A 27152-nucleotide genomic window follows, 5' to 3' on the forward strand; every position below is an offset into this window, starting at 1 on the left:
AAAAAAAAACACGACTATGAACTAGTCCTTATTAAGACAGTCGGTTGGGTCGTTTATGGTATGAGTTTATAGAGCAATATGCCACCCGAATAGGAGATGCTCTCTGTAAGCGAAGTCACCCAAATGGATGTCGCCAAATGTCTCACTCTATCAGAGTGGAAGGTTAGTACAGATTTATCGTCTGTACATCGCACAGGCGGTGCACCCATAGGGAGGCGTATCTAAAGTGTTGGCCATTTGCACATAGCACAAACGGTTCAATCGTATAAAAAATAACAATCAAGTTAAAACAAAAAACAATTCTCATTATTAAGCCATTTGTTTACAAAATTTTTACAAGTCTCAGAAGTAGTACTTTTTTAAGTTGTGTACATTCCAAGTTCAGGCTACCTTCCTGCTGTCTGGTGTTTCCAGGCGGTAGGTGCCGCCTTTGACTTCTTTGTAAATCCAGTATGGACCTTTCCAATTGGGGGTAGACGTCTCAAATTGTGGGCCATTGTAAAAAACCATAGATATAGGAACCCCATACCGCGTGATGATGTTTTTCCAGATGAAATAGATGACGTCCTTTGTCTTTATGCCTCTCACAACCTTTGCCTCAACCCATTTGGTGAAGTAGTCAACAATGACTAGAATATACTGCCTTTAGCCTAATGCAGGTGTATACGGACCTAAGATATCCATGCCCCGTTTGGAAAATAGCACAGGGCTATGAATTGCCTTTGGGTTAGTTGTCGGACGGTGTATAAGCTTGCAAAACCTTTGGCATTTGTCACACTTCTTCACCATTCCCATGGCGTCTGCTTCAAAGGTCAGCCAGAAATAACCCTTCCACCTGGCCCTCTGTGCAAGAGCTCTACCGCCTATGTCTGAGGCGAAGTAGCCTGAGTGTAGTTCTTCCAGAATTTCATGCCCCCTTTCTTAGGTGATGGATTTCAAAAGAGGCAATACGAAGCCCTTTTTAAATAGCTCTCTATTGCGAATTTCAAAGTTGGCCGCACATTTTTTTGTTGCGGCCATTTCTAGGTATGTATCCGGCAGAGTGCCGTCTAGCAGGTAGGCTCGGATGCCGTCCATCCAGGTTGAACTTTGGTCTAGCACGCGAATAGGATCTTCTTCGATACTTCGTTTTTCAATCAATTCCCAAATAACTGACCGAGGTGTATCACAGGAGGCGGATGGTGCCAGTTTTGACAATGCATCCGCGTGATTGTTCTTTGACCGGAGAACGTGACTCTGATGAAATTCGTCAAGTGTTCCAGCCTCCGTCTTGGTCGCCTGCAAATATTTGATCATAGTCGCATGGGTGGCCTCATAGTCATCGTGGTATTGACAAACAACCAGCAATGAGTCCGAGCAGACGTCAATTTTCTTTGCCCCTGCCGCCTTACACATGCGTATACTGGCTAGCAAGGCTTCATATTCGGCCTTGTTGTTTGAGGCTTGAAACTTAAACCGTAGTGCATATTCATATTTGTCCTCTTCAGGAGACTGGGATATAATCCCTGCACCACAACCATTAATAGTAGAGCTCCCGTCTACATATACCTTCCAAACTTGATCCAAATTTTCCGACTCTACCAGACGTGTCATTTCAACAATGAAGTCGGCCAATGCATGGCCCTTCACTGCCTTCCTTGGTTCAAAAGTGATTTCAAGACTTTGCATTACGATAGCCTAGTTGAGCATCCTGCCGGATGACTCTAAAGTTGTCATTGGCCGCTTGAGTGTTTAGTTTGTGTAGACAACCACGGGATGTGCCAAGAGGTATGGCTTCAACTTTTTTACTACAATGAAAAGAGAAAGGCCAAATTTCTCAACCGTTGAGTAGGGCTGAGCAAAACTATCTGATAATCCGAAAATCCGAATATCCGAAAAAAAAACACTTTTTTTAACATTTTAAAAACATCCGGGTAAGTGCCTAAGTGGTAACCCTAAAGGGCCTAAACTCCCTAAGCCATCCGCCTCTTTCATACTTTCTCTTCCTCCTCTACTTTCTCCCTCCTCCATCCTCTCTCATCTCAGCCTCCCTCCTCCCTCCTTCATCCTCTCTCTTCATCTTTTGCAATTCACCTTATACTCACAAACAGGACCAACACTTCTACTCTTCCACCGCATCGAGGAGTTGTTTGCTATGAGGTTCAATTCAAATCTAAAGCGTCGGAGTTCATCTCCATCTCGTGTCCCGCAACTTACCTACAAATGAGCGTCGCAAGCTTGCTTCAGAAATGTTTAAGATGATCGTGATTTTACAAGCCCACTTTGCTTTCATCATTCATGTTCAGATGTGGAAGAAGAAGGTTACAAGTTTGCCATATAAATGGAGTATATTTGTTAGTTAGGCATCAAGTATGTTTACCCAATTTAATTGGGTTTTAGCATTCTACAATTTAATTAGTAAGTTATTTTTTTTTTTTTGGGTTAAGCATATTCGGTCATTAATTTGATATCAATTATATTGAAGTACAATCCTTTGAGGTATTGGTTGATGTTGAGTTTAGTTTTTGATATCATTTTGGTCATTAATTTGATATCAATTACATTTGGTTTAGTTTTGGAGTTGTTTTAGATATTATTTTGGTCATTAACATTATATCAATTATATTTGGTTTAGTTTTTGAGTTGGTTGATATAGATGTTGCATACTACTAGTACTGTAGTATCATTTTACTCATTTTGTGTAAAATCTACCTTGAAACTTGTATGTCTTAAGCCTAAAAATACATTCAATTTTAATATAATTCGTGTGTTGAGTTAAAGTATGGTACTAATAATTTCAGACATAGGATATCCGACTTATCCGATACGAAAATTTCGGATATCTGAATTTTCGGATATCCGATATTTTCGGATCGGATACGGATATCAAATATCCGGATTTTCGGATACGGATATCCGATCCGTGCTCAGGCCTACCATTGAGTACCGGAATTTTAAATTTCGAAGAACATGGCTGATGAAATAGACCAGGAGCTGGTTGTCGTCTCTCTTACAAGGAGAACGAGATTAAGAGCATGATTTAAGACGGCTAGGTACATGTAAAGCATTTCCTTGGGCAAAGGGCTTACAAGCCTTGGTAAGGAGGTGTAAGTGTTCTTTCAATTTTTGAAATGCCGCCTAAGCATCATCTCCCCATTCAAACATAGTATTTTTACTGATTGCTTGAAAGAAATAAAGGCACTTGTCATCTGACCGGCTGAGGAATCTCTTTTGGACTTCTCTGACAGTGCGAGGTGACTTCATGACAATGACCGCCTGTATCTTCTCTGGGTTTTCCTCTATCCCCATTTGATCAATAAAAAATTCGAGAAACTTCCCAGACTCAACACTAAAGACACACTTTTAGGATTAAGCATGGCCTTGTGCCGCTTGAGTTTGGTGAATGTTTCTTGAAGGTCAGCAAGACACTACTACAAATCCCTTAGTTTCTGGACGCTATGTGCTCGACGCCATGTATCAAGCATTAGCCAAAAAAATTATTTCCGTGTTTTTCGACGCTTTTAAGCGTCACCATTAGATCTCGACACATAAAAGCGTCGAAAAAAATACATGTGATATGCACGTGACTGTCTATATCCCGGGACTGCAAAGGAAAAAAAAAGCGGGCTAATTAAATTAAACCAAAAAAAAAAATAAAAATAAATAAACCGCCATTCATACGCAGTTAGCAGTCAGAAGAAATAAAAAAAAAACCCTTTAGCTCCCAACAACGAACCCTAACTTGATCTTCTTTGCTTGCTCACGCACAATCACTCTCATCTAATCTCTAAAACCACTCGAAATTGTTGAATTTTCGTTGCTCTCTTCAATATTATCTTCAATTTTCAGTAATCCTCTCGCTCTTGTCATCAATTTTCCGTAGGATTTGGTTGATATATCAATTTCGTAGGTTTTCGTTATCAATTTCGTTGCTTATGCTGAATTTTTGTTTATTCGTTGCATGTATGGGAATTCTTTTTGCTAATGGGATTTCGAAACCACCCACGCAGAGAAGTGAAGAATTTATATCACAGGTCATGGTCTAATTATTTTTTTTAAATAATACTTTTTATTATTGATTGGTATTTTTTTGGTTGATTATGTTTATTGAATTGTTGATTTTTTGTATTAATTTTGTCAAATTTTAATTTTATTTGGGGTTTCTGGGATCGTCACCTACTGCATACAGAGTCTTGAGCCAAAGGGGGAGCCGAATTCTTATTTTGTTTGTTATACCCTTGTTTGGTCAGATATAGGAAGATAGTCTCAAATTTACCTTTGGATATTAAAAAAGATTCAGGTAGATGTGTGATTTACAGTAGTGTTATATGTTGATGAATGTGTGATTGTGACTGGATTGTAAGAATTAAGAAGCAATTAGTAGTTTTGTATTGTGCTTTTGTGTCCTATCACATGCTATGTGAGTGTAGGAGTGGAGTGTCAATGATTATTTATCATTCCTAGCCTGTGGAATTGAATCATTGTCAACTCCCTTAGAGTATTTTAGTTCAAGCTATCTCATTGAACGTTAAGTCTTTTTGTGTCTGCTTAATTGTCAAGGTCGATCATGACTTTCATATTTCATTTGTGCATTGGCGGACTGCATTGTTGCCAAGTTGCTAACCCTATCCTTCCTCTTTTATTTCCTTTGTAATCCTTGATTTAAGGAAGGGTGGGAATGTGGGATAGCCTATTCTTCTAGTTAATGTTTTCGAAAGTGTTTTGGTACTTTAAACTTGGCTCCCCATAAATTAGCAGATTTGGTCCGCACAGAATCTAGTAGGATAATGTATATATATTTTAGCCATTTGAAATCTATAGAGGTTCCTGGACCTATTTTTATGCCTGACAAGATAATCTTTTATTAAATTATGGTTGATATACATAGAAAACTTTTATTAAATTATGGTTACTTGTCATACGCACAAAGAAAAAAAAATTTAATGTTATTTGGCAGCAACTTGATGCTCTCTCTTAGCAATTGTCAAGAAAAGAAAAAAAAAAAAAAAAAACTTATTGCTGCCTTAATTCTTATCTCACTGATTTCGTCATGGCCCCTTGCAGTAAGTTGCATTTTATAATTGGATTCTATAACATTTTATATGCTGATATGTGTACAGAAAATAAATCTTAGTTGAGTTCTATTACTCTGAAATAGGCAGATTGTTCATAACTTTTGAAGGAAGGCAGATTGAGAAAGATCTTATGCTAGGTACAATTGTCCATGTACTTGTGAATTATTGCCAGTTGTTGGCTACTTCTGTGAAGTGACTGGTTGCACTGTCGTAGTTAGGCTTATGATACCGAGTTTATTTTTGGCAATACAATGTTAGTAGGACTACCTCAAAGGTAGTCTTAGATTGTTGTTTACACTAGTGTGTGAAAATCTATACAACTTGTGACTAATGGGTGGTTTTAGTGGTTGTATGCCTGCATCTTATCTGTATGCCTATCTTGTTATAGCTTATTATATTATGAATAGTTTGATATATTTCCATTTACTATATAGGTTGTATTAAATCGTACAAGTTTGACTTATGTAAAAAAATATATATAAATCTTAATCCAATAGACTAATATTTATGACATATCTTAAAATTTGAAGTTGTGTTTTTGTGTTTAATAGGTGACAGAGGAGGAGCTTATCTAAAAATTGTTCTAATTGTGATAGTTGCTGCACTTAGTGAGTTGGCCGAGGTAACTACCCAAATTCCTAAATTATCTTATGTCATATAATTGTATATTATATTTTCGTGTCATATGTATGGTAGATAGCCCTCCCAAAATAGTTTTAGCTCAATTTATGGTATTGATCATATATGAAAAATGTAAGTAATTAAGTTGTAGATTTGTAGTGAGGTAGTATATTATATATAATTCATTATGTCTTATCTATGTGCTTATTAATTATATTAAATTAATACGTATATGTATCTTTTTTTTTGTGAATGCTTCCATGTATTATTATGTTTGATCACTTTGTTTGCATTTTGTCTCCAACCACAATGATAACAACATATAAAAGCTATAGAAGGGGAAACCTTGGTAAAGTATTGCTAAAATTAACCTAAGTGATGGAATATGTTGTTACACACTTCTTAATTATAACATTTATAATATTTATTACCAAATTATTGTCAACTTATTATTGATACTTATTAATAATTATTAAATATTAAATTTTATTATGAATTCATTGTAGATATGGATACTAGTTGGATTGATTTACCAAAAGGAAAATCTGCCTATTATGAGGGTTGCATGAAATTCTTAGAGATTGCTAAGGAGACTCTTATTGATGGAAAAACCAAATGCTCGTGTAATAAGTGCAAGTTAAATAAATGGCATCTTTTAGAAGAAGTAGGAGGCCATATTTTATTTAACGGTTTTTATAAGAATTATAGAAAATGGATTTTTCATTGTGAGGGTGAAGGGAGTAAAACCATAAAGCCCCCTAGTGATCATGGGAAGGAAGTAGATCGAGATGATATGGATGGGCTACTAAGAGCGGCTTTCGGGGTTCACATTCCACAATCCACTAATGAATTCCAAGGCCCATCATCCAATGAAACGAATTTTGACGAGGAAGGTTCATATGACATGCATGAAGAGTTTGATTTTCATTGTGAGGTAGATGATGAAATGCCTTACTAACACTAATGAAGAAATGGAAAAGTATAAACGTCTCATGGAAGCTTCTAACGAGGGTCTATATGAGGGTTGTACTACTTTCTCAAAGTTATCATTTCTCTTACATCTGTTTCACCTTAAGTGTATGTTTCATTGGTCTGCTGAGTCATTTAATAAATTGATTGAACTTCTAAATGACGCATTCCCTCATATTCAAGAGTTTCCATCATCTTACTATGAAGGGATGAAAATAATCAAAGACTTGGGATTAGGATATGAAAAAATCCATGCATGTCCAAATGATTGCATGTTATATTGGGGGGAATTTGCTGATGAAATTGAGTGTCATATTTGTCATACATCAAGGTGGAAAACTATGAAAGGGAAGGAGGGTGACAAAATTGAAAAAGAGAATGAATCAGTTAAGAAAGGTGAGCCAGCTAAAGTTATGCGATATTTTCCTCTCATACCTAGACTAAAGAGGCTTTACATGTCTTCTAAAACAGCAGAGGATATGAGATGGCATTTTAGCTGTGAGGATGATAAGATCCTACGGCACCCTGCAGATGGTGTTGCTTGGAAAAAATTTGATGAAAAATATAAGGAATTTTCTGCTGACCCTCGCAGTGTTAGATTGGGATTAGCTAGTGATGGTTTTAATCCATATCGTCTAATGAATACCAATTACAGTACATGGCCAGTGGTTTTAATTCCTTACAATCTTCCACCATGGATCTGCATGAAGTCATCATCTTTCATTTTGTCCTTGATTATTCCCGGTAAATATGGTCCTGGTATTGATATTGATGTATACTTGCAACCATTAATACATGACTTGAAATTGTTGTGGAAAGTTGTAAATGTTTTTGATGCTTACAGTGGAAAATCTTTTAAGATGCGAGCGGCCTTACACTCCACAATAAATGACTTCCCAGCATATGCTCTGTTGTCGGGATGGAGTACCAAAGGTTATAAAGCTTGCCCTTCTTGTGCTGATTCTACTTATTCATATAGATTTGGTGGTAAAATTGTCTTCCCTGGACATCGAAAATGGTTGCCAATCGATCATCCTTATCGCTCTGAAGCTCAATTATTTGATGGGAAAGAAGAGTACGGTCTTGCTCCAATCCCTTTAAGTGGGACCGATGTTTTGAAGCAGCAAGAAAAGGTTAAGTATGTTTACGGAACCTCGAAAAAAAGCTTCTAACAAAAGAAAAAATAGAGGAACAACAGATATTGATGATGATTATCAAGCTGATGCCGATGATGTTATATGGCGTAAGCAAAGTGCATTTTTTGAATTGGAATATTGGGAACATAATCTTCTTAGACATAGTTTAGATGTAATGCACATTGAGAAGAATGTGTGTGATAATCTATTAGGAACTCTATTAGATATGGATAAAAGTAGAGATGATCTAGAAGCTAGAAAGGCTCTTGAGAAGAAAAACATTAAACCTCATCTTTGGCTTCAATCTCATCCTAATCGGGCTCAAAAATATATGACTCCAACTTTGAATACATCAACAACATCAAACGCACCTGGCAATCTTAAGACTCCAACTTTGAATACATCAACAACATCAAACGCACCAATCTTAAGACTCCAACTTTAAGTTCTCAGAAGGTGGCTGAAGAACCATCATGTTTTGGTAAAGAAAACCCACCCACACTTTCATCCATGAGCTTACCTAACATCCCACCTTCTATTACATCAAAGTCACTAAAATATCCTTCTACATCTTCTTTCAATTCTGATCAGTCCTCCTCCTTAAACTTACTCAATTCAAATGAGAAAAGCAGAAAAGAAGATGTTAATATTGAAACGGAGGAAAAGAATTGTGAGGAAACAAAAAAAAGCTCAAAACAAGTAAAGTCTCTACGATCAAAGTCACATCCTGATTGGCCTATGACTGTAAATGATTTTGATGACAAAGAAGAGGTTTTGACAGTGGGTATGTTGCTTTTTGAATTTTTTTACATATTCTCAATTTTTTTTTTGGTTGATAGTTTTGACATATTAATGAATATATTATTGACTTGTTTATGGTCAATGTAAATCTGCTTATTATATAATTCCAGTATGTAGATAGATGTGTGTATTTTGAAGTATATTATGCTTCTTGTCACATCAATGCTTTAGCAAGCAGAACATTATTTCTGTGAATGATTTATTATGAATTTTAGTAAAGTATCATGCTTTTTTTTTTTTTTTTTTTTTTTTTTTTTTTTTTTTTTTTGTATATTGCTTCTATGATGTATTTTTATATCTCGATTATATGATGTAGCATCAAGACTATATCTCACCACATGGTAATGCTTGTAAGAGCTGTGTATTAAATAGTTGCATTGAGCAAAGGAGGAAACTGGGCATTCTAGGCACACAAAAGTCAGATACTAACAGAGTAACAGCATACGCAGTAGGTCATCAAAGTTGAACTGGCATTGAGGAACTGAATAGCCTGGCGAAAGTACATAATATATCCTTACTGTAAAACGAATTCTACTTAATGAAATGTTTTGTACTTTATTGCTAAAATTGTTTTGACATATTAGCTATCATCTTACAGGTTTTCCAAATGTTACTTTGTCAGAAACTCGGAATTTTTTAGACATGTTCTGTTTCATTTTCTTGTTTATATATTTTCCTGATGATTCCTTATGCAGCTATGCTTTCCAGATTAGTTGGTTCAATTATTCCATAGAAAGTTGTTACTTGTTGAATGGGTAATTGAGTACTCATCATTTTTTAGTTGTGCAGATGCTAATGGTAACGTTGTATACTTGAGTGGTTCTATTCAGCCTATTGATGTTTGGAGTAATAACGGTGTCAGATTCTATGTTGAATTTAATGAGCTGTACCAACCCATCCGAAAAGGTGGGCATATTTTAATCTGATTCCTCGGTAACATTGCGCAGATAGAGACGTATTGTCCACTTGGAGAAGAGGATTGGCATGCTATTGATGAGCATTTTAAAAAGAAGATAATTAATGAGATGAGAGTATGTATCTCCTTTTTTCTATTACTTTTCATAAGAAACTTTTTTTTCATTCATGAATTAATTTATTTTTACTAACCTATAAATACTGTTACTAAAGTTACTTGTTTTTCATGTATAAGGATCGCTTTGTGATTCCCATAGGTGAACTATATAACAAAGCAGCCCTCAAGCGTGTTAATAAAAGTTGGAGGCAATATAAGTTTAATCTTAAGAAGGATTACTACAAACCAACAGAGAAAACTTTAGAAGAGATGTGTAGCGCTACACCACCGCATGGGATTAGTAGTCAAAATTGGATAAAGCTACTTAAGTATTGGGATTCGGAGAAAGGGAAAGTAAGTACATTTCTTCCTATTTGAAATATCAGACATCATGTTTTCTAATTAGAGTTAATTTTGGTCTTAATGCAAATATAATTTTATATATGACTTTGAATATGAGTGCAGTCACTATCAACATGTGGTAAAGCAGCACGGGCCTCCCTAAATCAATTACATAGATGCGGTTCTAACAGTTTTGCGAACAAACAAGCTGACCATGTATTAACCATTCTTATTAATGATCTGCATACGTTACAAACATATATTTTAACTACTATATTCTGAACTTATCTTGTTCATATTTTCACTTATGCTTCTTACATTAATAATATATATAGGAACATGAGCATGGAGAAAAGATGAGCTTATTAGCTCTCTGGATAAAAGCTCATACAGGCAAGGATGGAAGTGTTCTTCCGGGCACAATGACAGAAGATTTTGTGGTAAAAGATCTAAATGTGTTTTAAAGCTTGTCATTTTATGTGGAAATGAGTCGATCTTTCACTATATTATTATTTGATGTTTTTTATAGGATGATGCGAAAGCTAAAGTTGAACAGTTGAGGTTGATAAACCCTTCTAAGTCCCAACAAGAACTTGAAGATGAAGCCTTTGAGCTGACCATGCATGGTGGAGAGATCCCTGATCGTCCTACAGGTTACGGACTTGGGGTTCGAAAGAGCGACATTTACGGGGTGCATGCTTTGCTAAGGAAGGACGGGCCTAGAAGAATTAAACAAAGGACCGTGGTAATGGATAGTAATGTGAAAGAGGAAATGTCTGCTTTGCACAAAAAAAATGAAGTACTTGAGAAGGAAAATGAAAAGTTAAAAGACCAAGTACAAGAGAATAATATTCTTCTTAAAACCCTTATCGGACAGTTTTCTCAAATTGTTGGTGGAGTTAATGATGGAAAGGGTTCAACAGAAATTCTTAATTGTGCCAAATCAGTCTTGGGAGTGACAAACCAACATGTAATTTTCTATCTATTCTGATAAAATTTTGGCAGATATTAGGGAGCCTCCACCTTCGGCCCTGTTCACAAGTGTTCTCAATTTCCCACTCTCAACAATTTACACTAGATTAATACGAGAATTTCTCACACAGCAGCAGCAGTTTTGATTAATGATTAAAATAGTTAGAATCACAATGAATTTGTAAATCAAAGTAATTCAAAAGATAATAGCTAACGACTATAACTCGCAAGTAACTTGAGGTAACCACTCTCCAAGTGAATTTCCTTACAACTTTCTGGATACCTCCTTTTCTAATTCTGACTTCCCTAAATATTACATTTGCTTGCTAGCAACGCTAAACATAGCTAATTACAAAAGTATTAGAATAAGAGCCTAAAGTCTTATTTCCCAAAAGGTGAAATTCTGTCTTCTCTGCCCCCTTTGCTTAATTTAGGTTCTTCCAAAAAGTCTTGAGTTCTCTGAATACTTGTTGCCTAGCAAGATGTACTGCTGTTGCTTGCTTGACCCTGGCTTGGTTGCTGTCCAATAGATTTGTTTTGTTGTAGCTGCTCCCTGTGATGTTGTTGTCGTTGCCTCGGCCGCCGAGTATAAGCTTGAAATGGTTGGCTGGTAATTGGGTCCATTACAAATTTAAGAATAACCATCATTTTCATACATTAAAGCTGTCAATATGTTTTGTTATTGCTGGTAGTTGTGTTTTTGTTGTTGAGTGATGTTGTGCATTGCTATCAATATGTGTGTTAAGTTTCTCCTTAATAGATGGTATGAATCCCCTTAGGCAGCTTGAGAATTTTCTCAGAAATTTGTGATTAATCTGTGGTGACAAGTTTTGTTCAGTATTCAAAACCTAAGTTTTATTTTATTATCACTTGTAGCTTTTAAATTAACATGGGAACAAGGGGAGATCGATACGAATCCATGGAACATAGCTGATTATCACATTCCAATTATGCATGCTAGTTGAAGCCCTTGAAGCCTTGGAAGTAAAAAGAGACATTCAAGTGATTGCAGGTAGAACTAGAAGTATGCAATGGGCTAATCAAACACATTAACCACCTAAGTCCCTGGAAAAGCTACTGTCAGTGAATGACTTTGTAGAAACTGCTGTAGAGTCCTTCCGTTACTCATTGTTTATTTATGCATAACTCTTGTGTGTTGTTGCTTAATGGCTTGTGTCACTGCTGCCTGCATCTTCCTTGAGTTGTTGATGTTGCCTTGTGTCTTGCTGCTGCCTGCATCTTTCTTGAGTTGTATTTTTTTTAACAATCAAAATATTATATTATACTTATATTATATTTTTTTTTTGAAGGTTATGAATGCAACGGGAGAACAAGGAAAATCTACTAAAGATGGAAATTAGCCTACTATATACGCATTTTTTTTATAGTTAGTATTTAACTTATGTAGGCGTCAATCTAACTTTTTAATTTAGTTGACAGTTGATATATGTAATAATAATGATGATATTTTGGACATGATATATATATATATATATATATATATATATATATATATATATATATATATATATATATATATATATATATATATATATATATATATATATATATATATATATATATATATATATATATATATATATATATATTTGAAAAAACTTATTGTATATGTTTTATGATTAACGTGCTGCACATGCTCTGCGGTTTATTATGTTCTGATCTGAGTTTCTGGTTGCTGCCCATTTGGTTTGGCTTGCTTTTGGTGGCATTTTAGGTGCTGGCTGCTTGCTTGGGGCTGCTGCTGCTGCTGGCTGCCTGGTGGTGGTGGTGCTGTTGGTGCTGCTGGCTGCTGGCTGCCTAGAGCTGCTGCTGCTGCTGGCTGCATGGGGCTGCTCCTGGCTGCCTGCCATCTTGTGTTGGCAGGTTTCTGGTTTTGTTGTTGGTGAATTGGGGTGGTGTTTTGTTGTTTTGGTTTGTTGTGTAAGCTTATTGTTTTTTATTTGGGTTTTTAGTTTGGTTTAATTTGTTGCCGATCTTATTTTGTTGGTTTGGTTTATTTTAATTTGGTTTGGTGTCTTGGGTGTTAAGCCGTTGGATTATTGGTGTTATTTTTGCAGCTTTGCAGCCCTCTTATTGGTAATAGAATATTATTGGTAATTACCATATATATATATATGTGTATATATATATATATATGTGTATATATATATATATATGTGTATATATATATATATATATGTATATATATATATATATATATATATATAAAACAGTATAAAAAAAATCTAGACGCTTTTTGTTGTCAAGATATTTTACTTTAATCCGTTTCAAAATTTCCCGCCAATATTTCTGTGTGGACATTAAAAAGCGTCTCAACTGATTTTGAGACTAAAAACAACGTCAACAATGTAGACGGGAAAAAGTGTCTAGAAATTTGGTGGTGGAGCTTGAAAACCGAAATTCTCGACGATTAGTATATTATATAAGACATTAATAAGCGTCGATATTTAAGACACTAAAAAGCGTCCAAAAATATTGGGACATAAAATGGCGTCGAGATTTGTGACACGAAAAAGCGTCGCGAATTTCTCGACTCTTTCGAAAAAAATTAGCGACGCTTTTCCGCGTCATAAATAATGGAAAAAAGCGTCTCAAAAGGCCGGGATTTGTAGTAGTGAGATGATCTGTTTGTAGCTTGGATTTAACTATCAAGTCATCAATGTACCCCTCTACATTCCTACAAATCTGGTTGATGAAGACCATGTTAATCATACGTTGGAATGTAGCAAGCGCATTTTTCAAGCAAAACGGCATCACAATATAGCAGAATAACCCCTGATTAGTGACGGATGTCGTCTTCTCTTGATCTTTTTTCCACATGGGTATGTAGTGAAAGCCTAAATAGGCATCCATAAAGCTCATCATGGCATGCCTAGCTGCAGAGTCGACAAGACTGTCGATCTTTGGAAGCCGGTAACTGTCCTTCGGACATGCCTTGTTCAAGTCTGTGTAATCTACACACATGCGCCAGGTCCCATTCGCCTTCTTCACAAGAACAACGTTCGCTACCTAATTTGGGAAGTGACATTGTTGAAAGAACCCGGCGTCTAACAGCATCTTAACCTCGGCGACTGCTGAATGACTTCTCTCCTCGCCGAGATTCCTTTTCTTTTCCTGACAGGCTAGCATCTCTTCCATTTCAAAAGCAAATACATCTTTGAATTCCTTTAACAGATTGTGCAAATCTGCCCCCAATTTTGCAAAGGCAACTGTCCCCGCCTTAACAGTACGTTCCGGACATGCATCGTCCAGAGTGATGTCAATGTGCTCACCAGTCGACTGCGAACGGAGTTCATCTGGCCGTTCCCCAGTTAGTGATTGCTATTGCTTCTCTTTCATTAAAGTCACCAGCTGGTCGGCTTTTCGCTTCTTGCCGCCTACTTGTGGGGCAGCCTCAGGTTCCTTGACAACGTCAATGTCTATCGACTCTATGTCCCAGCCAACTGCCATGGGCTTGACGTCTGAGAGGTAGCACTCTCAAGTAGTCTTCTGATCTCCATTCAAGGAGTCGACAGAGCCATCATCCTTCTCAAATTTCAGCAGCATGAGAGAGGGGATAATGACGGCCTTGGATTTGTTTAGAGTTGGACGACCTATGATGAGATTATAAGCGGTCAACTCTTCCACGGTCAAGAACCGAACGACCATGTGCCGCCCCTTTCCTTTCTCTCCCAACCGGATAGCTAGATCGATGAGACCGACTTAGTGCACAACTCCAACCCCAAAACCAACTAAGGGGTGAGTGACCTTGTACATGCTGCCTGGGTTGTACTTCCACTAGTAAAAAAAATGAAATAGGCACCGCACTTTTCGCACCGGTTCTTGAAAACCGGTGGGAAAAGCAATGGGCGGGATTGGGAAAAAGAATTTTCGCACCGGTTGCTAATAAACCGGTGCGAATTAAATAAGAGAGAAAAAAAGGGGTGAAAGGAATTTCGCACCGGTTCATACCAAACCGGTGCGAAATAGTGATTTCCCAGCGGTTCAAACTGCTGCGAAATTGAAAAAAAAAGCCGGGCTCGCGTATTTCTTCTTCTTCCTTTCTTTCCCCTGCTTTTCCATCTTCTTTTATCCCTCGTTCTCGCCTTCTCTTCCACCACCTCCGAATTCCCACCTTCTCCATTGAAGCCGTTTATGAGCTTTCTCACTCCATTGAAGCAGCCGCACCTCCTTCTCTCTCCATATCTCTCCTGCATTGAACTCGTGCTCTTTATTCTCCATTGAAGCGGATTCTGAGCTTTCTCACCTCCATTGAAGCAGCTTCGAGGTAAGATTTTTTCTGTGGTCTTCTTAATTTGTCGAATTCCTTCGCAATCTAGGGTTTTTCGTTGATTTGCTTTTCAATTTAGTAATTTTAGGGTTGTGGTAATCTAGGGTTTGTCATTGAAGCGCACACCACAACCACAACCACCTCCACCACAACCACCTCCACCATTATTCAACTTTGCAAAACCAGTCATAAACTCAGCCCATTCCTTCCTTCCTCTCTCCCTCTAACACCATGAATTCATGAAAATGAACTTCCACGTATCATCTAATTTACCATTTTCTCACCCCCAATTCCCTAAATCCCACTTCAATTACGCCTTTTTTTTTAGAAGTTTATCCCATTTCTTTGAAAATTAATGAATATGTTGTCTGTTTAGATATTGATTTTTGTTTGTTTATAATTAATTTTCAGTAGATTCAAGCATAAACGAAGTTCTTATTTTCGTATTTGATTGGGAGAATAAAATTTATTGAGCATTTGGGTGAGATTGAAATTCCAGAAAAATGGTGGAATGTGGGACTGTGCCATCGAATTTTAAGCTTCAATTGCAAACAAATGGGTCTTGGTTCAAACCCCAGAATTCATACCCGTATCATAAGAGAGCAAAAACTTAGGGAGGTTGGTAAACTGGAACAGGATCTTGTCTTTGATGATGCTGGAACTAAAAAAGTTATCAAAATTTTAAGCATGCATACGGTAGGGACTTTGTAGTCTGAATCATGCATCTTTTTATCTAATATGAAGTTTGTAATACTTTTCTGACAATGTTGAAGCCCCTTTGACAGGATTTAAGCCGTGAGAATAAGTTGCGATTATTGATGGTTTATGCTGCTATTTACCCCGAGAAATTTGAGGGTGACAAAGGTTCACAGTTGATGCAGGTAAGTGTTTGTGTTACTGGTGAAGAAAATTATTGGGTGTGTTCCGTTGAATTAATATACTATCTCTCTGTTGTTCATTATCTTTTACTTTCCTGTCATGAGTTTCCAAGTGCTTTTAAAGAATATAAATATTAAAGCTATAGAAAGCCCTAGAATAAGTTTAAGTTCCCTCTTCTTCCAGTCACAGTCTAGTCCAATTGAGGGGTGATAAAAGGGTTCAGAATTATGCATTTAAGTGTTCGTGTTGGAGCTGGAAAGTTTTTAAGGGTGCGTTTAGTCAAAAATTTGTCTTCCATATTCTTTAGTTTCCTGTTTTCAATTTCCAAGTGTTTTATTTAAGAGTGAATATTCAAAAGCAATAAAATTTTTGGACAATATTTTAAAATCCCCCTTTTCCTATAGTCACACACACCCTCCACTGTCACTGTTGTCCAAGTACGTTCACGGATCACCTCCTCTCCCTAGCCATGCCATTTCCTGTGACATTTTTCACCCCAATAGTGGTTTGATGGTGGCTTTCCCCCCATAAACTTTATTTGACGGTCATGGTAGAATGTGAGTTGGGTTCCTATGTAAAGGAGAGGGTGAGTGTTCTGGAAAGCATTTACCTTCGGTTGAAAAGTCAGAATACCTTCTGGGTACTTTTGTAATTCTATTATTAAATTACGAAAAATGAGAAAATGTGAACTTTTTTTGGTAGGAATTTTAACATCATTGCCTCAATATTTTCACCACAATCGAATGTATGCTAAATTGTCTTTCTGAAACTTGTTTCAATGAAAGTAACACTTTGTGTGATAGTGTTTAGCAATTTAGCATGAAGTTTTCTCTTCCTTCCTTTGTGTGTCTATTTAGGGGTAGGTGAAGGGTGGGTATAAGTTTTAATGAATTGCAATACCTAATTTCCTTGCAGATGTTTTATATTCACAAATCTCTACGGCTGTTTCATCTCTTATTTGTCACGAGAGGATCCAATGTCACAAGTTTGCTCTTTATTTTTCCTGGATAGAGGGGTGTACGTGTGCTACATGCCTGACAAGTTAGAAAAGAGGGGAAAAATAAAGGGTAGTAGGTTAAGTTTTATCGTATTGGTGCAAAAATGTTTTCACTGTTTTAAGTCTTCTATATTTTTAAAGTTAGGTTTTTACTTGTAGTTTTAGTTAACTATTTCATTTGTTTCTTGATTTATTCAGCTAGCAGGGTTATTATCAGATGATACAAATGCAGTGAAACAAAGAAAAGCTCTATAGGAGCTTTTGCGTTAAAGTTTGATAATAAGGTGTGCCATTTTTAAAAAAAAATTCTTTGCTCTCACTAATGTCTAGTTCTTACTGCATCTTCTTCCCCTCACATATTTTTTTTTTGTAATCAGAAAAAACATGGAGTCAGAAAGGAACGTGTTGGAGAAGAAACAACATGGCAATTATCTCGATTTTATCCAATGGTTGAGGTATGCATAATGGGTCATGTGCCATGTAGAAGAAAGATTACTATGTTAATTCATGTCTGGGGATTTGCTTATGAAATCGTTAAGATGTTTTGGACATTGAGGACTGCTTACAATCTCATTGGAAAGCAGGAGAAAGGATTTATGTTCTGATTTATTCATTTTAGCTTACTCCATTTTACCCTGTTTTTATTTTATTTTATCTTATTTTAGAAGGAAGGGAGGTGAGGATAGGGAAGAGTGAGTTTCAATTTACCTTCAAAATGTTTCCAACAATGCAAGGATTTGATACATTTGAATTAATACTCTGTAATAGGAAAAGAATATGGATCTCTTTAATACCTTTCCCTAATTCATGATTAAACCAGGGAAAGATCAATCCCTCACTATCTCTTCTCTTTCTTTCCCTCCATATTACTCTATCCAAACTTAGTGTATGTTAACTCTTCCAATTACCTGTTTTATGGCCGACTATATTGTAGATTAAGGGTGGCTGAATTAATATTTTCCTTGTACTCAAGTGTTGTGTTTTTTGGAAATTTATATTGTGAATTTGTTTTTCTTTCCGTGTTTAGTGATTCAATTCTCAGACATGCTTTTAGTGATTTTAAGAAGATGGGCAAACGTATCTTTGTATTTATTGTGGGTGGTGCTACTAGGTCGGAGGTAAGTGAAGTTTGGTGCATTTATGCTATTGCAACTCTTTCTGTGGTTGTGATTAATAGCTGAAAATCTATGATTCTTACAACTGCGAGCTTGCCACAAGCTTACGACAAAGAGAGCAAAAAATGAACTTAATTTGTGGGGAGATGGGCAGCCTTAATATATAATTTGTTTTGACAACTTTTAATATTTTTCTCTGCAGAGATTATATGTCTGCAAAAGTACCTCTATGGAGGTTTTGACAACTTCTAATATTTTTCTCAGCAGAAATTATAGGTCTGCATCACTTCCTTCATGGAGAGTCATCAAGCATAGTATTATGTCTGTTGCAGTTATTTCCACAACTCCTGTTTTTAATGGAAGTCCCATGAGGTGTAGCTGCTTGGGAACTATGATAGACTTTGAGAGTGCTGCTGCATCTAGCTGGGTCCCTGTCATTGACCAAGTGCTTCTGACTGCTAGTGTAATCTTTGCTTATATGGCTGGAGTCATTCCTTCTGGGGGCTCTTATATAAGATCCCAAACGAACAAGTCAAATGACCTGCTGCTCCCTGAAAGTCCCATCTTTTTTGGTAGGTAAGCTTACTTAAAGTTTGATTTTCTTTAGCATACATCTTCTATTGTACAATTGTAGTTTGCACTGTCTTAATTTATGAAGATATGTGCTAAATTTTCTTGTTCTAATTTCTGCTCTTCCTTTTACTATTTATCTATATTTAAATTTTGCAGTACAACAGAAAAGGAAGATCAGCTTGGTTGTCACTGTTCCTGGGATGCAGTGAAAGGGAAAATCACAAAGTCTCTTCTAGCTATTGAAAATGGTGTTAGTGTGGAAGAAAATACCAAAGAATATGAATTAGATCGTGCAAAGAGGCTTCTTAATTTGTATGCCGTTGCTATTGGTCCCAGATTCAGGTTACTTTTGTCTTTGGTTGAACAACTTGAGAAAATGGTGGGCACAGGTTCTTTTTGTCCTATCAGCTTGTTTCCCTGTTGTCAGTTTATTAGTTCCGACGTGAAATATATTATCAGTAGTTATTATGTCAGCTTGACTTTCATATGCTAGTTAAATGAAATGCAAGAAAGGTACTCAAAGATAAGTCTAGGTTATTTAATTTTTTTTGGACGAAAATTGTAATAGTATAGCCTTTTTTTTAATGAAAATATGTAACTTTATATATATGTTAGTATTTATACATCAATTTAAGTGAAAAAAATGCCAAAAAAAAAAAAAATTTATTTTTATTTTTTGTGATATTTTTGGCACCGATTTTTGAACAGAACCGGTGCTAAAAGTTTTTTTTTTAAATTTTTTTGGCCCCTTTTTGCACCGGTTCAAAGCAAGAACTACTGCTAAAAGATTTATTTATTTTTGTGCCACTTTTTGCACCGGTTCAAAGCAAGAACCGGTGCTAAAAGTTCTTTTTTTTAATTTTTTTGGGGACTTTTCGCACCGGTTCACATCAAGAACCGGTGAGAAAAATAAGTTTTCGCACCAGTTTTGAACTGGTGCGAAAAGTCTTGGGATTTGATATCCCTCAAATCAGAACCAGTTCAAAATCGGTGAGAAATGGGGATTTTGAACTGGTGCTGATTAGCAATTTTTGCCTAGTGTTCAGCTTCGACAAACATTGCTAACTGATAATATCAGATGAACTGTTGGTATCGATAAGGATCCGACCAATCTTTTGGTAAGCTACCTTGCATTCAATAACTATGGGGTCATCATGCAGCCGGCGGACTTTGCCCCGGTCCTTCTCAGAGATGACGACCTCAGGAAAAGTGTCGGCAGACGTCTGACCCTCGTCGACTGAGCTTACATGCATTTGTCAAACATGGTCCTTGGTGCCTCTGATAGTTAGGCCACCGGAGGCAAAGCCGCTTGCAATGGGCAGATTATGTCCGGATCTATCTCCGAACCACTATCAGCCTTTGCTGGTGATAAGTGGCATTTACGCCACCATTTCACCCTTTTTCACTAATGAATTCCCCTTATTTGTCACTTGTTTGTACCTGTTCTTATCGTTTTTACCTTTTTTTTAGTTACTTTTGTTCTTTCTCATGTTTTTCCTTTTCTTTTATCTTTTCTTTTGCTTTTTTTAAACCCTTTTATTTGTTTGCTTTGATAGCTCCTAGCACTCGTGGGCGGAATTGGAGTTGATAAGCGGAGTTGAAGTTGCTAGAGTGGCTCATTCCAAGAAGAGGAGGTGCAAAAAGGAGAGAGTGCGCTGCCATAGCAAGCCCAGGCGCGGGGGCCAAAGCTGCGGGCGCGGACAGGAAACTTCTGAGCTGAACACCAGTTTCTGGAGATGGCTTGGAGAGGGCGCGACAGCAAAAGGCCGCGGGCGCAGCATAGGTGGTTGCGGGTGCGATGAGCTGGGTTTTCCCAACTTCGTACCCACAGCAGAGAGGGCGCGGTAGCTGGCTGGGAGAGGCCTCTCCCTCACCCATTTTGTTTGTTTTATCAAGAAACTGTATATAGTGTTTGGCTTGAATTTTCCTGACAACTATTATTCACTATTCCATTGAAATATTTTTTAGAGAGAGAATATCAACATATTAGAGAGAGAAAGTAGCTTAACCTTCAAGTTTCCATTGTTGTAGTCAAGAGCTTTTCAAGCTTCCTTCAAGTTTTCATCTTTTCAATACAACTAATCCATGTTTGCTTAATCCTTCAAGTTTAATAGTAGTAATCTCTTTACCCCTTATCTTTTATTTGGTTTTATTGTTCTTAATAGTGTTTATTTCCATAAAGTTTCTTGCTTTACTTATTTCATTGCTTTTTCTTTGGTTTTGAATCATGTTTGATTTTGTTGGGATTGAATCCATGTTTAGTGTAGTTGCTATGGCTATCTTCCTTTCTCTAGCTTAGATTTCTAGCTAGGGAAGGGGGTGAAAATCATGATTGATTGAGTTTATATTGATGATTGATTGGGTTTTGCCTTGAGTTGATGATTTTGTGCTGGTAATGCTTGGAGCTATTGTTGTGCACCTCTAGCCCCAATATTTGAGTTCTAGATTAGATGCATGAGAATGACTAGTTTAGGTTTGATCGATTTCATTGACTTGCTTTGAGTGATTGCATGAGAATGAATCATTTTGAGTAGAGTTTGTACTCCTTGGCATGAATCCATGATGATTATCATAGTTGTCTTAGTAAATCATGATTGGAACCCCCTCTCCCTAGTGTTTTTTATCATATTTCCATTAAAATCTTATCTTTCATCTTTATTTTGGTGATTCTTATTTAACTCCTTATTTTGCTTGTATTAATCCTTTCTTGGTAGATAGTTTAATCTTAGATATTCACAAAAACATACCAAAATACCCCTTTGTTACTTGCAATAGATTCTTTATTCCACTTTGATTGTGCAATACCCGTTTCCTTGTGGTTCGACCCTAGCTTGCCACTATCTAGTGAAAACTTGATAGAGTTAGGTTAGGAATATAAATTGTTGATTTGATTTAGGATAGTAGACACGACCTATTGTCCGCCGATCAGCTGGTTTTTTGGACGGCTGCCAAGGGTCTGTCTTCAAAGTCACTTCGGACTTGAGAATGTAGGACTTCGGCACTCCTTTATTAGCCAATCTATCTAGCAACTGCTTGAGGCTATAGCAGTTGTTGGTGTCACAGCTCTTGTCTCGATTTTTTACCGGACCCTTCATTGCCGAGGGCTTTTCAAAGCTCACCCGGTCTTTGATTTTCAGGAGGATGGAATAGCAGTCCTTATTAAACTCGTACTTAGGATCGTACGACTTAACCTCCTTCTTTTTCTTTTTGGACGGTTGACTGGAGTCGTCGACCGCCCATACATCTTTTCTCTTTTTATTATCTTAATTTTTCTAAGTCGACTGATCTTGCTCACTCACCTTCTGTTTGTCAGAACTCTTTGGGTCCGACTATTTGCTTGAGGAGCAGAGTTCTGTCGCTTATATATAGGCATCTTCCTCTCTCATAGCCTCTGGAAGAGTAAAGATTTTCTTCTGGACGAGGTCAAACTTGAATTATGACCCATCCTTCAAACCTATGAAAAAATCTGTGAATTTTTTTTTGTCATACAGCCCTTGAATCTGGATTCTCACCAGATTGAACCGCCTAACGTAAGAACGGAGCCTTATACGATCTCTTTGAACAACCGTGCCCATGTTGATGCTAGTCTTCTAGACTGCTTTGTTCATTAAGAAGTTAGAGGCAATTAGGAACGCAAGCGTCCTGAAACTGTTGATGCACCCAAACGGCAAGTAGCCGAACCACTGTTAGGCAACGCCCTAGCTGGGAAGCACCCACACCAAGTGGCATCATCAAACCCATTAAGTACATGAGGTTGGTGTAGGCCATCAGGTGGTCTTCTGAGTTGGTGGTGCCATTATAGGCACCATCCATGACATTCTTAACCTTGGCCGGCTGTGCCGCCTCAGTTAATTCCTTGGAGAACGCAGAGGGTTGTTCTCCAGGCTTGAGCAAACGGAGTTGCCAGTAAAAGGGTTGTACTTGATATGCCGCCTGACCTCCGAAGAGGGCAGGTTGCTAATATGGTTGGGTAAACAGCCTGTATAATTGATGGGGCACATACGACGCCAAGCCTATCACATGAGGGCTTGTGTGGACGCACTGGCCGCCTGACAGGTGCTCTTGTGTTGATTGAGAATACCTTAGTGAGGTACTCCTGAAGCTGTCTAGCATTGTATCGCCCGTGCTTGATGATTTGCCGAGCATCAGTGAAAGTCTTCTTGCTGCCATCCAGCATTACTTACCGGATGCGCTTCCCCTTCATCGTCTCTGGGAGACGGAATTTTGTCCAGTTAATCAAGGGTCGGACCCCTACCTTTTGCTTGGGATGTGGAGTGGGCTGCTTGTCCTTGACCGACTTTGTCTTCCCAGAGTGAGAAGATTTCTTAGCAGACTGTCCTTTCCTTGGACCAATCGCTTGACTCTTGATGAGATGTTTCATCTCACCTTTGAAGTTCATCATGATCTTCACGAACTCTTCACTAGTGATGTGAGCAGTCTGCCCTTCAACTAGAGGCTTGCCGGATGACTTGCTTTGACTTGCCTGATTTTAGCCCCGCTCCATTTTCTCTTTTTGGCGGATGCATTTAGAGATGAGGGATCCATCTTCGGTCGTACTTCGACATCTTGATCCGACTAAGTATCATGGTCCGAATGAACCTCTGCCGACGGACACTTGTCCTAAGCTGATGGTACAGGTTCTCTAGAAACCATCTTAGAGGTACTCTCCCCACAGACAACGCTAAATGTTTCAGGGTTTTTTGCGAGATGTCTTGCGGAAGAGTTACTTCACCAAGCCAGATTCCTCTTCGCTTGTACCTGCAATTAAACGGAAGCTCCGGGTGTTCAGAGTTCCGCCTCTGACGATCAAGTTAGTAAGTGTCAAAGTAGAGTAAAATGCGGAAAGTAAAGTGAATCTTCTCGAATCTCGAGATTAGGTAATTTCTCAGTTGTAAGAGAATAGTAAATGATGTAATAAATGAATGTGCCTCCAAATTGAGGTAAATGTCCTTATTTATAGGGTCATTGAGATGTGTGCCCTTATGTAGGTCATTCAGTCCTACGTTGGTGGTAAAAAGGCGCTTCAGGAATTCGGCCTGTGAAGGCCGCTAATTTCCTACATTATGTGAATGCTACGTGCCAACTTCCTAGGGTGACACGTATCAAGATCTTACTAGACCACGTGGCTTGGGTAAAAATCCCTAATATAAAGGAATGATGTCCTTCAAATAAGTGTATTATACCGATAGAGGGTTCGTAATTAATTAGGAAAGCTAATTATTCAGTGAGGTGAAGTGACCAAAATGCCTAGCTGGAGACCGCTTCCGATAAGTAATATTAATGTATAATTAATGTTACACCTTAATCTTGACTGAACCCTTCGCCCCAATCGTGTTACCAAACCAAAACGACGAATTAATCCAAAGGATTAAATTAGTCGATAGAGATTTTACGAACTAAGACGTCGGATTCCATACTTAAAGCATCAGAGCTGAGCGTCGAAAGTCGAGTTGAATTTAGGGATCAACGAGACGGAAAAATCAGTCAAACAACTAGTCACAATGTATAGCCCGAGCCTCGTAATGGCTTTGGCATGCGAGGGCTAGGGGCATACGGTTAGCAAGGGCTGCTAGCACGCAAGGCACGGCCGCAAGCCCAGCAGCCGCATAAGCGTGCTAGCTGGGCAGTCGTGTCATGCCGAGCTAGCTAGCAACGCTAGCTTGCTAGCATCGCATGCTAGCAGCGCTTCATGCTAGTATCGCTAGCGCACCAGCAGGCACCTACATGTTAACGTGCTAGCAAGCCAGCGCCCGCGCATAGTAGCTAGGTGTGGTGTCTAGCAAGCCTAGCCTCATGGCTTGGAGGCTATGCACTCGGCCATTAAGGGGTTATTATTTTTTTGCGGTTTTGTTTTAATTAAAACGAGGCTAGGCCTTGGTTTTTCTCGGCACTTGCAAAAATTATTTGGCATGATTTACGGTTAATCGCCTTAATTAATTTTAATTAAGTTGATTGTGGAATTGAGTGGGAGCTTCATTAGTCGTTTTGAGTCATTATTATTGCGGGAATTCACATAATCGGATAATTACTTTCACTAGTTTTAATTAGGCGCGTTAATTGGATTAACCACCTTTGTTAGTTACTAGTTTGCGCTCGCTTTGAATTGTTGCTTGATTTATGCATGGGCCAGAAGTTAATGGATGAATGGAATAGATATTCCAATGCAGGTTTTACAAAATGTCAACTAGTGAGGCCCGAAGAGAATAGTAAATACGGACTGCGTTCCGTTTTGTATCTTTGTAAATCTTAATACAGACTGCGTGCCGTTATGTATTTTTGTACTTAAGTTAGTTAATTTAGTCCTAGCTTTTCTAGTAGTTGCAAAATTGTTGGTTATGTTTTGAAGACGGAGTTTCTAAAGAAGACGTAGCCAAGAAGATGCATTGAAGGCCCTTGAAGATTCAAGTTTCAAGGGGTCATGCTAGTTGCCAAATGCATCTTTATTTATGCCTTATATATTTTTTTCTGATATATAATTGCGATATTTGATGCATGTTTAGGATTTTGAATGTTGAATGATTAATTTAGTTCACCTAAATTAACTGACATAGAAACCCTAAGTCCCTATAAAATTGAGTTAAAATTTTCCATTCCAAAATGACACTTATCGAACTAAGGAGAATAATAATGGGCTATGCCAAAGCAAGGCATTACTACTTTCCTAAGGACGTAAGGTATACTAGGTATACGCTTTAGTTTTGGTTAAACTCAATGATATCAGTAAGGAGTCCTTAGATGTCGTTGCAATGGGGATAAACGTAAAGAAAGTATTAGATGCGACGTTCTATCAAAGAAAGAAAAGCTTAGAGCTATTAGCAATTGGATTCCTTACCTTAAATTATTAAGTGTTCAGACAATCCAAAGCATTTTTAATCACTATTTGATTTTTGGGGTCTTGTAATCGTTTTATTCTCGCCTAAAAGGGACAATTTTAAATATGTGGATAAAACGCTTCATAAGATTGATATTTTGCATGTATGCTTTAAATATCAAACTTATTGGTTTTGTGAATGGTTTTTCATTGCAAATTCTTTCATTTGTAGAAAAATTTCTGCAACTAACACCAACAACTACTAGTTTTCTCTCCGCCCAATTCTCAATACAGAGAAACTGAATGGGACAAACTTCCTTGATTGGAAAAGGAATTTTCGAATAGTTCCCATGCAAGAGCTAAAGGAATACGTCCTTGATGAGGAAATGCTCGACACTCCTAATGAGGAGGTCACTCAGGCTGCGCTAAACCGATGACACGCTGCCAATCGGGATGTCAAATGCATCATGTTGGCCATGATGTCTCCGGATGTCCAAAAGACTTTCTTTGAGAAGGAGATAACTTTTGAGATCATATCTGAACTTCAGAATATGTTTATTGAGCAGGCCCGAACTGAGAGGTTCGAGACCTATAGGCAAATCCATGAGAGTAAGCTCAAGAAAGGAGAGCTCGTCGGCCCTAATGTGCACAAAATGATTGGATTATTTGAGAACATGGAGAGACTTGATGCGGGGTACTCGAACGAGATGGCAATTGACATTATTTTCCATTCGCTGCCCAAAGGCTATTTTCAGATCAAGATGAGCTATAATATGCATAGCACGGAGAAAATCCTCACCGAGCTTCATGGGATGTTAAAGTAGGCCGAGCACACGCTCAAGGATGAGGGGAAGCATGATATGCTTATGGTAAAGAAGGGCAAGCCATTCAAGCGCTCGGGCAAGAAGAAGGGCTTCAAGGAGAAAGGTAAGAAGTTCTTTCAGCCTAAGTCAAAATCTACCAAGAGCAACAAGGAAAAGAAGGTAGCGTCTTTTCAATCCGATTCCGAATGTTTCTACTGTAAGAAGAAGGGACATTGGAAACGGGATTGCCTCAAGTTCAAGGAGCATAAGAAGAACGACAAAGTTACTTCTAGATCAGGTATATATGTTATAGACCTTAACTTTACTAGCAAATCTTCATGGGTATTAGATAGGGTTGTCAAACAGATCAGGTCGGGTCGGGTTCGTGTTCGGGTCGACTAATTTCGGATCAGCTACTCCCCAACAACTTTTCGAGTTGAAAATCCCAACCTGAACCTGATATTTTCGAGTTTGGGTCAACGTGAATTTGACCTGGTTTTTTTTATTTTTTATTTTTTTTTTAATTTTTGGGTTTAAATCTGGTTGCTTTAAACTGACTTGATTTTTATCTTCAAATAATAACCTGATTTTTATCTTTAAATAATAATCTGATATTAGGTTAAGTGCTTCAATTAGGTTAACCGCATAGATTATATGAATAAGATCGTAGAAATTATGTAAACCGTATACATTATATCAACAAAACAACAACAATAGAAATTAATAACAATTTTAAGTGTATTAAACTTGAAATTTAATATGAACAACAACAAAAA

General features: G+C 37.6%; 2 protein-coding genes across 12 annotated transcripts; both read left to right on the forward strand.

Moving 5' to 3' along the window:
* Positions 1-1804: 1804 nt before the first annotated feature.
* Positions 1805-12386, forward strand: LOC110695670. Of its 6 annotated transcripts, XM_021872899.1 has the most exons (9): positions 1837-2397; positions 3990-4013; positions 5606-5676; positions 9529-9612; positions 9732-9947; positions 10059-10151; positions 10271-10375; positions 10465-10905; positions 12218-12386. In XM_021872899.1, exons 4-9 carry the CDS (start codon positions 9607-9609, stop codon positions 12266-12268), a joined length of 912 nt encoding a protein of 303 aa, XP_021728591.1. In that variant the 5' UTR covers positions 1837-2397; positions 3990-4013; positions 5606-5676; positions 9529-9606; the 3' UTR covers positions 12269-12386. The 6 variants fall into 6 exon arrangements, 4 of the variants coding, with proteins under 4 accessions (XP_021728589.1, XP_021728590.1, XP_021728591.1 ...); XM_021872897.1 differs by having other exon boundaries at positions 1834-4013; positions 8898-9612; XM_021872898.1 differs by having other exon boundaries at positions 1834-4013.
* Positions 12387-14871: 2485 nt separating this feature from the next.
* Positions 14872-20840, forward strand: LOC110695671 (probable protein transport Sec1a). Of its 6 annotated transcripts, XM_021872902.1 has the most exons (6): positions 15990-16079; positions 16993-17358; positions 17452-17529; positions 18454-18765; positions 18919-19141; positions 20319-20840. In XM_021872902.1, exons 3-6 carry the CDS (start codon positions 17459-17461, stop codon positions 20361-20363), a joined length of 651 nt encoding a protein of 216 aa, XP_021728594.1. In that variant the 5' UTR covers positions 15990-16079; positions 16993-17358; positions 17452-17458; the 3' UTR covers positions 20364-20840. The 6 variants fall into 6 exon arrangements, with proteins under 6 accessions (XP_021728596.1, XP_021728597.1, XP_021728594.1 ...); XM_021872900.1 differs by lacking the exon at positions 20319-20840 and having other exon boundaries at positions 18919-19284; XM_021872903.1 differs by lacking the exon at positions 20319-20840 and having other exon boundaries at positions 18454-18761; positions 18919-19284.
* The last annotated feature ends 6312 nt before the right edge of the window (positions 20841-27152 follow it).

Source organism: Chenopodium quinoa, unplaced genomic scaffold, assembly GCF_001683475.1.
Source record: "Chenopodium quinoa cultivar QQ74 unplaced genomic scaffold, ASM168347v1, whole genome shotgun sequence".
Lineage (NCBI taxonomy): Eukaryota > Viridiplantae > Streptophyta > Magnoliopsida > Caryophyllales > Amaranthaceae > Chenopodium > Chenopodium quinoa.